The sequence below is a fragment of the Lagopus muta genome, chromosome 9, assembly GCF_023343835.1.
Source record: "Lagopus muta isolate bLagMut1 chromosome 9, bLagMut1 primary, whole genome shotgun sequence".
Lineage (NCBI taxonomy): Eukaryota > Metazoa > Chordata > Aves > Galliformes > Phasianidae > Lagopus > Lagopus muta.
This window is the reverse complement of record NC_064441.1, coordinates 20,389,394-20,403,268: the sequence shown is the minus strand read 5'-3', so window position 1 is coordinate 20,403,268 and position 13,875 is coordinate 20,389,394. Positions and strand designations below refer to the sequence as shown.

The following is a 13,875-nucleotide window of genomic DNA, read 5'->3' as shown; positions in this document are numbered from 1 at the left end:
GGAGGTGATCCACATTTAGGTGTTGTATCTCCTGAATGTGCAGCAGCAGTGAGCTCAGGACATTGGTACTGCTGACTTCACAATCTGTGGGATCAAATTTATCGTGTTACAATGATGACAGCATTCAACCTCAATATCCTGGCAATTCTAACCTATAGGAAAATGGGGTCACAGCTTCTGCTGTAAAATGCAGACTATTACTAGACTTTATCTATCTAATAACTTTTCCTATCTCTTCAGTTTTCCTTTGCTTCAGGAGGTGGAGATGTCTGAAATAATTTCCCAGAGAGTAGGCAGAGGGAATCCATTATAACTCCAGTAGTTATAAGCTGGTGTCAGTCTCCTCCAGGGTGATCTGGAGGTGAGCCAGGAAAATAACTGTCTGTGAAGCAAGCAGGCAGGCCATTGCCCAGACCATGTAGCTGAAAGTGGTTACAGAAGTCTGCATCACTCATGGAGAGCAGAAAAGTACCAGGTACCACTTGAAAGTACAGAATACTTTTAGTCTCTACCAGCACCTGGAAGTAGTCTGCTCTCCAGATCCACTTCCAGATCCCATGGAGCGTGGTGGTGGTGATAATGCTGTGGAAGGCTGACATGCTGTTGTCTTGTTAAAGCAACTGGTTCCATGCTGGGCTTTCTAGGTTGAGCAAGCTGCTGTCCACCGTGCTGCTTTCTTGTGATTGCTTTGTTTTTCTCTCCTACTGAGTGCCTGTGTATCTGCTTGTATTGGTATATATGGCACACATTGCTCGGCTTAGTGACTGAGCTTCCCATTCCCTGTGCTCTTTGTATCTTTCTTTCAGAAATATGCTGGACAGATAACCTTTTCTGCAGGTCACCTTTGTTGGGTGCTGCAGCTGGAATCACCTCCCTCTTTGACAACTTCCTTTTTCAGGGATTGGTGAACAGTATCTGCAATTTCATGGGGGCTGAGGGCTTTGTTCTTCTCCAGTGTGTTGGTTCTGTTCTCAAACATTCAAAAGGCTTATAATAGTGAGTTTTATGAGGACATTATAGTTTACTAGAATTGCAGTGATTTTAGGTCTTCAAACAACCGTCCTTTCATCTGCTGAGGTATCAAAGCAGGAAAGCAATCTCTTCAGCTGAAACTAGAAGCCTCTAGAGAGGCTTTCCTGTTACTGCTTCTTTCCTGCTGGTTGTATAATAGAGAGCTTCTGATAGATGTTTTTTTCTTTTCTCCATCATCCCACCTAGCTGTTGGTCCTTGATGTCCGTCTTCAAAATGAAGCCTAAGACCTTTCTTTAATCATAATGTTATTTTGGTGGTGCTTCCTGTCCTTGGGCACACATGACACACGTGTGTGTGTGTGACCTGTGTCAGTACTGCCTTGTCAAGAAGTGGCATGTTCACAAATGGTTAAAGCTGGGAGACACACAGATCCAAGAGCTGCAGGAAGGCTGGGCCACTGCACACCATCCTGACAGTGCTGTGTTCAGCAGGCCTGGGAACTCCCAGCAAAGGTTTCTGCAGAGAGAAACAAATGAGGACCATCATACTAAGTCTGCATTTCTGCATCCCTCTGATTGCCGTGCTCTGATGTTAAGGTATTCTGGGTCACACACCACAGAACTGCTTTACATACAATGCAGAAGACAGATTTTGTGGTGAAAGCCTCACATAATGCTGTTTCTATGATATGCTAGGTTTAATCCTCCAGTCTGGAAAAGTAGTAACACCATTATAACTTGCTTTCCCCTCTTTATTGTGGTCTGCTGCCCCCAAACTCAGTGAATGCCAGCTGCTATGTCTGTCTGGAGACCAAGCTACTGATGAGTAACTTCAGGGTTTTTTTTTCTTCAAAATATATGCTTATGGATGTTTTCTTTCTTTATCACATTTCCAATTGTTTTTGTTTATTTGTAGGCTTAGCAGGATTTTTTGTCAAGTACCCAATAGTGGTTGGAAGCAGTTGCTTCTCATATGGAAGCATTGGGAGTGAAAACTCATGTTCTGTGTGGTGTAAACTGGTATTATAGGAAGACTTTTGGGTCAGGCTTGGCAGGAGGCAAACCCACAAGCATCTTAAAGATTTTTTTTCTTATTACTCCATAAAGAAATTTTACATTTTTTTTTTTCTGGGTCTGAACAGATATCAGAGGAATTAAGTTATGGAAAGTCTGCAGTTAAACTTCTGATTTCAGTTCAAGCCCCTTAAACACTAAGAAATGTCCTAGAGTCAACTGATGGCTTTGTTTCCTTTCTGTTGCTGGAACTCTTCCCAGCTGGTACTAGCTGGTCTTCTTGGCATGAAGTAAAGCACAGCTTTCAAAAAACTTGATGAAATCATTTCCTCAAGCGAGAGCTGAGATGGCTTTTACATGCCACCCTTCTAGTTTTCTTTCATAACCATTTTTTGTGTGATAGTACTCATTATTTTACAGCTTTCAGCTTTCATCTAGAGAAAGATGCTGTTACAGTATGAATGATCTTGGTGATGCTGCATAATTACATTATCTATAAAGGTAATGATTTTTACTGTTTCCCACTCCAAAGGAGTTATTGCTACTCAGCCCATGTAAAGCAGCTGACTTGGTGGCCATCCACTTCACTGAGCAGATTGAGAGCATCATTGCAAACCTTCAGGTACATTGTCAAAACTCATTAATGTTGGCACTTGTTCACAGTGAGGTTGCTGTTCTTGTAAGAAATGATGGCTGGGAGTAATGGCTAGTTGGTGCTGTGTCATAAATGGGGAAAAAATAGCTTGGTAGGTACTTTGCTGCAGGAATTACTTCAGATGGATTACTGCACCTGCTTGTAAAGTTCTGACCATAAAAGCTTATGATCTCTGTGTTGCTGTTTGCATCACTTGATAATGCAGTTTCCAGCTCTGAATGCAGTATGGCTTGTGTTCACAGGTCAGCAAATATTTTTGAAGAGTTACTCAAGGCAAATGTCTAAAGGCACCAACCATGAATCATGAAAGTAGTTCAGGAATCACTACTTTTTAGCTATAAAGTAATGTCAAGTGCTTCAAGTTATTACTTGAAGTAATAATACTCTGTCTCCTCCTGTTGTACAGGACCAGTTCTTACTCTTCCAATTTCTAAGGAGTCTGCTTGATCCGAGGTACGTAAGCAAATCTGACCTTTTGCAAACTACGTGGCTTAAAACATTTTTATTTGGCACAGGGTGTCAGTATACAGTCTACACCCAGTCTGGGGGCTTAGAAAAGGTGATTTGCTCTTCAGACTGCCCAAAGGTGAGAAGGGTAGCACAGAAATAAGTGCTCTAGGGATGATCTTAAAGCAGAGCCCACGCCTGCCTTCCTAACTGGGAAGCAACGTGGGTTCCAATAAATGCAATGTAATATCTCCCCCACGTTGGGGGGGGATAGGCATTGCCTTAACAGTTTCTTTGGGAAGCCTGTGAAATGGTTCCCCTGTGACTGAGCTGACATTTCTGTTCTCAGGCACCCACTGGTTTGATTGCTTGACCAAGCTGCCCAGATTTCACGTACGCAGAAATGTTTTGATCTATTGACAGTTTGCATTTCTATCATCTCAGAATTCCTGCCACGTCTCACTGAAAGCTTTTAACTAGTTACTTGTTCCATCTGCTCCTGCTCTTAAAGCATTTCAGCACTGAGCGTTCTTGTTGAATCACTTTCAAATGCTTCAAGACCTCGATGTTACACATTTATTTAGTAAGACATTTATCTATGCACATATCCAATAGCAATTGTTAATGCTATTAAAGGAGAGATCCCACTTTGTCAATTAGCTACAAATTAATTATGCTTTATGAAAGGGAGGAGTTGGAAAAGGTAATGTATTTAGATATTGGATACAGTGTCAATGTTGGAGTACAGATGCATGTTTTAGATGGTCAGTTTGGATTTTCCTTAAGTTCTACCATTGTCTTTGTATGGAAGGGATGAACTCCCATACCTTGTGTGGTTCTTCAGAGTCAAAAAAAGAAAAAAAAAGATCTGTTTGCTGAGAAATATTTTATTTGGGTTTTATAGGAGACAAACAGAATGTTGTTGTTTAATCTAAACCAATAAAATTAAGCAGAGGAGGTACCCAGCTGGATGCTAACTGGGATAGTGAGAATCAGCTTGGGTTGGTTGTGCTGTGATACCACTTGCAGCAAGCAAGGCCCAGTGCAGGCAGTAGTTAAATTGTCTTGTCACCTTCTGCATGATCCCCAAATGATAAATGTATCTAGTTTGTCTCTATTGCAGAGCTAAATACAACCATTTTTCCTGTAGTTCTATCTATTCTAATAAGAATCAACAATCAAGCCAGTTTGGTAGGAAGCAACTTTCTGTATTTGATCTTCCAAAAGATTTTCCCCCCCCAGGACTCAAAAGACTCAGCAGACAGCCTCAGGCCCTGTGACCTGTCTCACTGTACCATCGCATCATAGCAGAATTTGTCAGCATTCTTCTTCCACCTGTGCTTTAGACTCCTCTGATTCTCTACTGCAGTGTGATGTTCTGCATCCCAAGTGATGGAGATGGCCCCGTAGTGCCTGTGATGCAGTTGTCAGGTTACTCAATAAGCAAAAGTGGGAAAGTTGCACAAAAAAAACCAGAATTAAATACTGTGAATTCATGTGTGACTGTAACTGACCTTAAAGAGGGAGTTCTCAATGTTTAAGCTGCTGTTATTGAGCTATGTTGCCAGTAAGAAATAGAGATGCTAGATTACTGGAGGGGCCTTTTTTTTCCTTCTTTTTCTTATCTCTTCAGTCACATTCAAGGTTTTATGTGTTATTTCTCAGTGCTCTGAGGTTGTCTGCCTCTAAGATGAAGAGAGCTGACCTGTACCCCAAGGGGGGAGGAGGAAACCTGACTGTGCAGGACCCAATCTGTAGATATAGCCATACTTTGTAGGGTACTGATACCTTCAGTAGTGACTTGGTTCTTGTCACAACATCTGTCTCCTTTCAGTCAGTCTAAGTATTTATATGCCTCTTCTGAGCAAAATTTGTATTAAAATAGAGAATCAAAGAAGCTTGGATTGTCTCAGAAACAAACTGTAGCTTGATGGTACGGGGGACAAGGCGCGTCACGCTGCTGTAACGCTACTGAGTTGGTGGAATTGCAGTAGGGATTAATTTGGCCCATTTAATTTAGCTGGAGATTTATTTTGAAGGAGCTGGGAGGGGGAAGGGAGAAAGCAGGGTTAACAGGAATTGCTCAGGGAAATTAAAACTAAATGTCCTTATGCTCGTATCATATAAGCAGCCACAGAAAATGGAGAAAGTAGTGCATGTTATTCAGTTCATTAATTAATCACAGCCATTGCCAGTTTCCACTTTAAACTCTTTAAAAAAAAAAAAAAGAAAAGCAATGAAGCATGTCTGTTTGCAATACAAAGTCATACATTGTACTCACATGTATTTAGCAACTCTGTTCTGGGTCTGTGAATGTATCAACAGATAGCAAAACTTGCAGGGTATAACAGAGGCTCTCCTGGCTGACAGCTAACCACAGGTCTACAAGGCTCAGCTGTGCCATGTTTTGTGAGGAATTGGTGGTGGTCTCTTCCTTTTAGAAAGGAGCACGCAGAGTGTGGCTGGGGAGCTGTTTGCCATGGGGGCATTGAAGGAGAACCTGATTGTGTTGGGCTGGGCAAGACCTGCAAGGCTCAGGACAGCAGCTTGGTTTTTAACAGTACCAAAATCTGTTCCCTCACTGCTTGTCTGGATTTCTCAAGTGAAATGGTTAAGGAAAAGATTGGCTTGCTCATTAAGTTACAAATACTAGGTGTCAGAGTTATTTCCATACTATAATTTTGTTCTCATACTAAAAATGTGTGGCTTGCCATTTTTCCATTTTTGCAGACAGAAATTGCTTTAGACAAGAGCTTTTTTTTTTTTTCATTTCTTTTCCTCAGTCTAGTAGAAAAGAGGAGTGGAACACTTGTTGGAATGCTACAGCTTGGATACCAAGTTTTGCACAGTTGTGTCCATATTTTGGACAGCCTCTTTCCTTTCTAGACCAATATGATTTCTAATCAAGCAGTTGACATTGCAGTTGCCACAAGGCTTCTTTTGGCTTGCTGGAGGCAGTGTTCTCCTGGTCTTTCTTGGCTGATGGGAATCCTCATAGCTCCCAGGAAGCAACAGGGTCACGTGCTATGTTCTACTTCTCCCATCACACAGCTATAGGATTGGCACATCAGTCATTATGAATTCCTGGTCAGAAGGGTAACAAAAACTTAAATGCATATCATGATCTGTTTTCTTTCTCAGAGGGAGCTTCAGAACAGGCCTGAGAGCCTTGTTGCCTAGACAGGATCAACTTCTGCTGTTCCTCTGTGTAGTCACTCTGAGATCTGCTACAGGAGATTTAATCTGCAGTGGTGGGGAGCTGCTGTTCATTTTGAAAGGCTGTATGTAGGTGCTCTGTCTGCCTCTAAGGAGGATCATCAATGTCATCCCAGTTTGGAAATCTCTGGTTTCATGTTGCTCTTTAAAAACAAGATGAGTAAAGAACAGTCAGGATGCAGGGACAGCTGTGGGAACTGGACAGTTTTGCTCTATTTTCCCCACATTATAAGTTTGCTTCGTAAGCCAAGGGATTGGGAAATGTTCATTGCATGAAGCACTGCTGCTGCTGGAAGGGTTTTGGAGAAGTTCCTTTCAGAGAGAGTTTAACTGGGATCTGAGTTTTGCTTGTGGAAGTTACCTGGGCTGCAATCAAAAGGAAAACTGCAGTCTGGCTTTCTGAGCTTGGGGCAGGCAGAGTTACCCACAGCAGTGTGGGGTCTGCATTGCTGGCCTGGCCATCGTGGCAGGAGATCAGGGAGACAGCAAGGACAGGAAACACAGCAGTGCATGGGGACTCCACCTGCATGTGTTGATTAAGCAGATCTCACACTGGGAAATGAGGCAGATATTTTTAGTTCCTGTTTAATACAGTTCTGTGCAGCAGCTGATTGCAAAACCCTTGAGAGCAGAGGCAGCCTTTGGCTCAGTCCTGAGCAATATGCAGGGAGTGTTCACACTTCTACAGGTGGATGCTTGCTCTGCCAATGACCCGGCACTGATCAACCAGTGTGTAGTTATGGACTCTGCAAGGGCAGTTTCTGGTCAGTTTCACAAGAAATACTGAATAAAAGTGAGGATGTTTCCCTAACAGAAGCATGAATACATTTCTCAGTGAAGTAGAGAGGCCATGTTCCAGTGGAAGATGCATTAAAAAGTGATAAATGTGGATCAAAGAACAGCTTCAGTGACAATAAGCAAAAGGCAGTATTTCTTCAAGCGTGCTTGGGGGAGCTCTACAGGACAGACACATAGTCAGCATCTGAAAACAGCTCATAAAGCTAATCAAATAAATTAGGTGGTTTTTTGCATGTCTTTGCCATTGAGTTGCTGAAGAGATATCTGTGCTGGAACCTTTTTTCTCAGGGATCTTTAATAGTTCGATGTATGCTGAGGCATTGGTAGAATATGTTGTGGAACAAATGGAATGCCTCCTAACAGACTCTACTAGAGGAACTAGCAGAGAGGGTGTAACTTTGCTCTTACAGCCAAATTTTTTACTTCTGTATTAAGCATAAAAGGCAGCACACAATTGAATGAGAAGCTCTTCTTTCCAGCCAAACTTTTGAGCTGTGCTTTTTATATTCCAGAGAAGGCATCAACCAAGATCTCCTGCACCTACCACCCCACATCACGGAGCAGTTCATCGAGCTGCTGTGTCAGCACAGCCCTGACCACGTTCTGGAGACACTGAAAGTCCTGGAGTACTGCAGGCTGGAGGAAACCATCCAGGTAGAAAAGACACATTATAAGGACACAGGGACTGGGGGAAGCATTCACATCAGCTCCTACCAAAGTGTTCGATCAGTTCTTCAGTATTTGGCCCCTCAAGCTGCTAAACTGCAGCACTGTTAGCTGTATTTAACATAGTGATCTTGAGTTTAGTCTCAGGGCTTATAGAAAGGCTGATAGTGTATCTTCTGAGTAACTGCAGAATACAGATGGTCTGTCTTAATTCTGGCTAATGCATTGAAGGTATCTGAAATAATACAAGCCAGGGTTTTTGGGTAGCAGTGCTGCCAAAATTTGACTAGTGCTGGACAGTGACTATTTCTTCCCATATGAAAATTTTGACGTATCTGTCCTTGATGTGGATTTGATAAATTTAAAGATGTAATGCTGATGGTGGCAATATAATGCAGCTTCAGAACGAGGCTGTGTAAGCAGGGGAGGGGGGCAGGGTCCTGCTGGTGCTCAGCCTGGCTGATGTGCCTGTGCAGACACATCCGCTCTGAACATGCAGCTGTCCTTTTGGGGAGCAAACAGACTCTGGCAGATATCTTAAGATAGATGTTCACTTTTTATTTGTTTGTTTATTTTAAACTTAGATAACCCAGAAATATCAGCTCCATGAAGCTTCCTCATATTTACTGGAGAAGAAGGGAGATATCCATGGTGCCTTTCTGGTTATGCTCGAGGTACAGTACTCTGGAATTCTGAATGTGGCCATTTCTGCCTGAGGTCCTGAGTGTCACAGTTTTGCCAGGCTCTTCATCAGCGTGATGTCCTGTGTTAAGATTTGATACTGCTGTTGCTTCCCAATTTCCCACTGCAGTCCATGTAAGAGTTTATCTTATGTCAAAAAACAGCACATTGAGTTGTGTGCAGGCTCAGCAGATCACTGTGCTTTTCCAGCTTACTGTGAAAGGCTGTCTTCAAACACTGAATGGATAATAGATACTGAAATTTGGTTTTCTTAATCAAAAATAATATTCTAGCTTCTATTTTCCTTTCAATATTTAGAAAGAAATGTATACAGTGCTAGTTGTATTGGGGTGGAAAATAAAAGCAAGCCCTAGTAGCCATATCTTTTTTTAAAGACACTTCCATCAACATTCTGCAAGCTTACTGTTCTGAGATCTCTTTTGTTTCAGCGATTGCAGAGCAAGTTGCTGATGCTTACACAGGATGATGGAGGTAAGTTACCAACTTAAATTCCACTTTCTCTTGAAAAGGGATGAATGTAAAAAATACAAAATGCATGTCTGACAAGTGGCACAATGAGGTCCTCTTTCAGGTTTTTGGATACTGTGGTGACATTTTCTTAACTTTTCATCGTCTGGCTGTGGCAGTTATTCTGATTTCACTTCCTTCATCTGTTACTTTGATCACTTTGAGACTTGTAAACAACCAATGGGTTTTATTGTGTCTGCTCAGTTGTTCTGTTAACTCCTGATTGCAGCTGTTACTCTTAGTGCCTTACCAGAAATGTTTTCCTTGTTACAATCCATTCAGACTCATTACTGAGCCTTACCAGTCGTTAGCTATGAACAGTGATGATGTTGAATATAGAAGCAACTTCCTAAAAAACAAAACAAAACAAAAAAGGCCCCTTCTCATGGAAGTAAGAATGTTCTGCCTACAAAAGATGAGTGCTTTCACTAGCCCCAGGATTCAAGGGTGCACTTAATCAAATGCAGAACTCGTATTTGTTACTTGATTGTGTCCTGAACTACAGCTGAATCTTCCATATTTGATTATTTGAGAAGTCTTAACTGCTACAATACATAGGGCATCTATTGAAGTGCAGAAAATCAGGACCTGTCTTTATAATGCAGTAGTTCACAGTAGGGAGCAGCTTTTAGTAGAACAGCGGGAATTTATTTTGCAGAATGACTGGAGTTAACATACCTCATCATTTCTGTAAAGGCAATCTATTTTTCACCCCACGCTTAGGTTCAGCAGAAATCCCCTTGCTCGAAAGCATTGAAGATACCCTAATGAAAACTATTGCCCTTTGCCAGAGGAATTCACACAACCTAAACCAGCAACAGCGAGAGGTAAGGAAATAAAAACCACATCACTGCATTTCCAGAGTCATTTTCTCCATGTCTCCTTCCTTTCCCTATCCATTCCATACTGGCACATCTCAAGCAGCCGTTGTTTTGCTCTGCCTTGTCTTCTTGTTACTTGGGTTATAAACCCACAAGAGAAATGTTCACTTGTAAGGGTGAAGCAGAAAATAAAGCACATACCAGCAATAGAGAGGTAGATTAGACCATATCCTTCTTCCATTTTTAGCTGCAGTTGAAATTCTAGTTGGATGTTAATCAGACTCTAAAGAAAGCAAAACATCATGGCTTTTGTAACACCACATGAAGGCACTGGCATGCTTAGGTTGGAGCCATCTTCATGGTGGCAGAAAGCTGCTGATGTTACCTGCACTGTGGCTGTGGAATTCTGCTGCTCTGAATACTTCACAAATTCTGACATTAAAGTCTTTAATGATCTTTAAGGGCTGGAGACGGTACAGCTTGCCTCAGCTCTTGCAGAGAGAATTAGGCTGTGTTTTCATTTTGCTGATGTCACTGACACAGAACCTATTTTTATTTCTAATAGAGTGCTTAACATAGGTAACCGAATTCAAAACTGAGAATGCTGTGTCTGAAGAGATGGCATGTCTGGAAGTCAAGCAGGGAGTAAAAGTAGATTATGTTATGTTATCACAATTCCAGGAAAGGAACAGTGAGAAAGGGAAAGAAGGAACAACAGGAACCAGAGGTGTTCTGTGCTCAGATCTCAGTCAAACAGTGTCTTGGTCTAAGATAGGAGCAACCTGAACTGCTTTTCTTGAGTACTTTGTGATGACTTTAATGCATTTCACTTCTGTTCCTCTGCAGACATAACAGAATTACATTTCTCAGGTTTCTCATAATATGGAAGTGGGCTGTGATACTGGTCACACCTCATTTTTGCTGTGTTCTTACTGTTTTTTTTCTTGCATTCAATTCTTTTAGGCCCTCTGGTTTCCCCTGCTGGAGGCTATGATGTCCCCACAGAAATTGTCTGGCTCTTCACAGTACCGATATGCTGAATGTAAGTACTTTTGTGACCCCAAATCTGTGTGCTGTCTTTCCTCCTCTGCTGATTGAATAGATGAAAAGTAATTCTGATACTCACTTCCTGCTCTTGCTGCTCTTGCAGTTGATGTAGCTTGTAGTGGCTGTAGCACTAAGCTCAGCAAGATCATATGGGGAGGCTGCAGCTGTTGGGTACTTCTTGTTTTTAGCCCTGGGTGGAAGAGGGATCCTAGCACAGCCTCCTGTACTCAGCTGGCTCTGTTGAGATGGTCTCTATGAAAAACAGTGCACACAAAAGCTTTCTTGGCTCTGAGTAGGCTTGAAAATCTAATTATCCCCACCAAGAAGCTGAATTGCTGTTGTCCACACGTATCAGGTATTGGCTCATACTGTAGGGAATTGGGGGGTGAAGAGGGAAAAAATGTTTCGTGCAAATGCTAATGCTAGGAAATGTTAGAGTCAGTGGGATTACAACATGAAAAAGGGATGCAGGTTGATGCAGGATGAACAAGGGCAGTATTGCAAAGAAAGGCTGAAGATCTGAAAGCTTACTGTATGTAGGAAGTGGGAGGGGAGACACTGAGATGCTGATACTTTTGAAATGCTCAGTGCAAAATGTGTGCAAGGTAAAAAGTGATAGAACTGTTTTCATATTAGAAAAGATGAACTGAAGTGAAACTCTTAATCTGAAAGATGCACCTCTTTACTCCTTGAATCCTAATGAGTGTTGGCAACTTCTCATGCATGGTGTTTCAGCCTTGAAGAGTTTGACGATGCAAGTGCTGAACAACATGGCTGCGTTTATTGCTCTTCCTTCAATCCTGCAGAGAATTCTACAGGTGAGTTTCTGAGGGGAAAAACATAACAAACAAACTTTTACCAAGCTGTGCCATTCAGTTATGGGGAAGAGCTGAACATATTCCTGATGTGGTAGCAGTTTCTGTCAGGTTATCTGATGGTCTGATTCAAAGTATTCCAGTAAACATTCAGTTGGTGAGAGTCATAAACTTGGTAGCGTGACCTGGAGGGCTTGGCAGTGTCAGGAGATGTGGGAACACACAGACTTGTGTGAAGACAACTGAGTAATTTCTGCAAACCAAAAGAAATATTATCTCGAAGGTTGTAATTACTTTGAGACTGAAACTGGCAGTTCTGGAGGCTGCTCCAGCCACTATTAACTGCTCAGAACTACATTTGTTGAAAGCCGTTTAGCTGAAGTGCTGGGGTAGATGGTTATGAAAACACTAAATCAAAGTTTGTGGGCTTTGAAGAGGAGAGAGATCAAGACTGGGCCCTGTTAACTGATGGTACAGTACAATTTTAGGGATATATGTTTTGGGTTTTTTTTTTGTGGCAGCAGACATCTCTGAATTGATGATTGCAGATATATTGGGTTGAATGATCATAAACAGATTTGTGTTGAATCGCTCAGTGGAGGAAGGAAAGAGGAGGAGGTTGGAAGGTGTTGAATTATTCTTCAGTTTCTATCACAGATAGAGAAAGAAGTGGAAAAGCTGCAGACTTCACAGGGTGAGTGCATACCTGTAGCAGCCTGTTAGTTTGATCTTGAATATTAGGCACAGTCTTGGATTTTGGAGAAGGTTGTGATTAATGACATTGAAAGATGTTGTAAAAGGGTGGATAGAAAGCTGTGATCAAATAAAATATGGTTTTATCAAAGGTGGAAAGCATCAAGCAAACTGAATGTTTCTTTAATAACATTTCATTTGGTTTTACTAGAACATAAGGTACAGTTTCCTGTGGAGTGTTATTTGATGTTTAATATAGGCAGGAAATGATCCAGAAGCTGTGAATGAAGAGGTTGGAGGTTGGCAGGGAGGCTTTCTTGGGTGGTACTGAGAATAACCAGAATGGAGAGAAAGGCAAAGCAGTGACCAGTGTGAAGGTAACGCAGCAGGGAGGTGTTACTCCTTGGAGGAGGATCCCATTGCAAGACTTAGAAACCCTTGTGCAACCCTCGAATATTTCTTGCCCTTTTTTGTTTTTAGAGTCTCTCTTTTAGTAAGAAAATTCTGTATTACAGCCTCAATAGAAACTGGCATTTGTGTCCTGGAGGCGACAAAAGAATGAAGTACATTTCAGCTGTACAGTGAAATGTTGGTGTGGAGAATCCTAGAATGGCCTGGGTTGCAAAGGAGCACAGTGCTCATCCAGCTCCAACCCCCTGCTGTGTGCAGGTCACCAACCAGCAGCCCAGGCTGCCCAGAGCCACATCCAGCCTGGCCTTGAATGCCTGCAGGGATGGGGCATCCACAGCCTCCTTGGGCAACCTGTTCCAGTGCCTCACCACCCTCTGTGTGAAAAACTTCCTCCTAATACCCACCCTAAACCTCCCCTGTCTCAGTTTAACACCATTCCCCCTTGTCCTACCACTACCCACCCTCGTAAAAGTGGAGGCACTGTTGCAAAGGATAACAGTGCCTAAGATGCTTCCTGAGATGTACTTCTGCTGGGGACAGCAATGTCCAGGGTGTTATTTAGAGCAGCATGTGCACCTCTGGTCACTGGGGTTGGAAGTATGGGGGAAAACTGTTCCGGTTCATTCTGTTTTCCTGGTCATCCTTACAAATTCAGTCTGACAAAACAGGTTAATCAGGCATGCATTTTTGTGGAGCTAGAACAAAAGATGGGGAGAGATGTTGACTTCTCATACATGCATTCAAATAGAGAGGACTCCTGATCACATTTATTAGCATAATAACTTCACAGAACAGTAGTAGTAATGGGTACCTTTGTAGCTCAAAAGCAGTGTGGGGAAAATGATGTTGTGAAACTCAGTAGAAGATGCTATGGAAGGGAGCATGGTACTGCTTTATTAGATAGCTAAATAAGTTGATTTTTGCCTCTAAATACTCATTCTTTCATAGATTTCATTCACTCGATGGCTAATTTGCAAGCACCTAAGATGTGTGAATACAACCATGATCATTTGTAGGCAGCAGAGGTGTCAGTTGTCCCATCCTCACTGCGCCTCTGAGATTCCTCTGATAGTTGAAGCTTTGTTTTGGACAGTCTAATCATATCCTTTAG

At 42.1% G+C, this 13,875-nt stretch overlaps 1 protein-coding gene across 1 annotated transcript in view; it reads left to right on the top strand.

Moving 5' to 3' along the window:
• VPS8 (VPS8 subunit of CORVET complex) overlaps positions 1-13,875 on the top strand; it is a 63,925-nt gene that overhangs the window by 34,626 nt on the left and 15,424 nt on the right. The window contains 8 exon segments of the mRNA XM_048954769.1: positions 2,519-2,608; positions 3,048-3,094; positions 7,615-7,756; positions 8,353-8,442; positions 8,899-8,941; positions 9,701-9,804; positions 10,762-10,840; positions 11,581-11,663. Coding sequence (XP_048810726.1) covers positions 2,519-2,608; positions 3,048-3,094; positions 7,615-7,756; positions 8,353-8,442; positions 8,899-8,941; positions 9,701-9,804; positions 10,762-10,840; positions 11,581-11,663 — 678 coding nt within the window.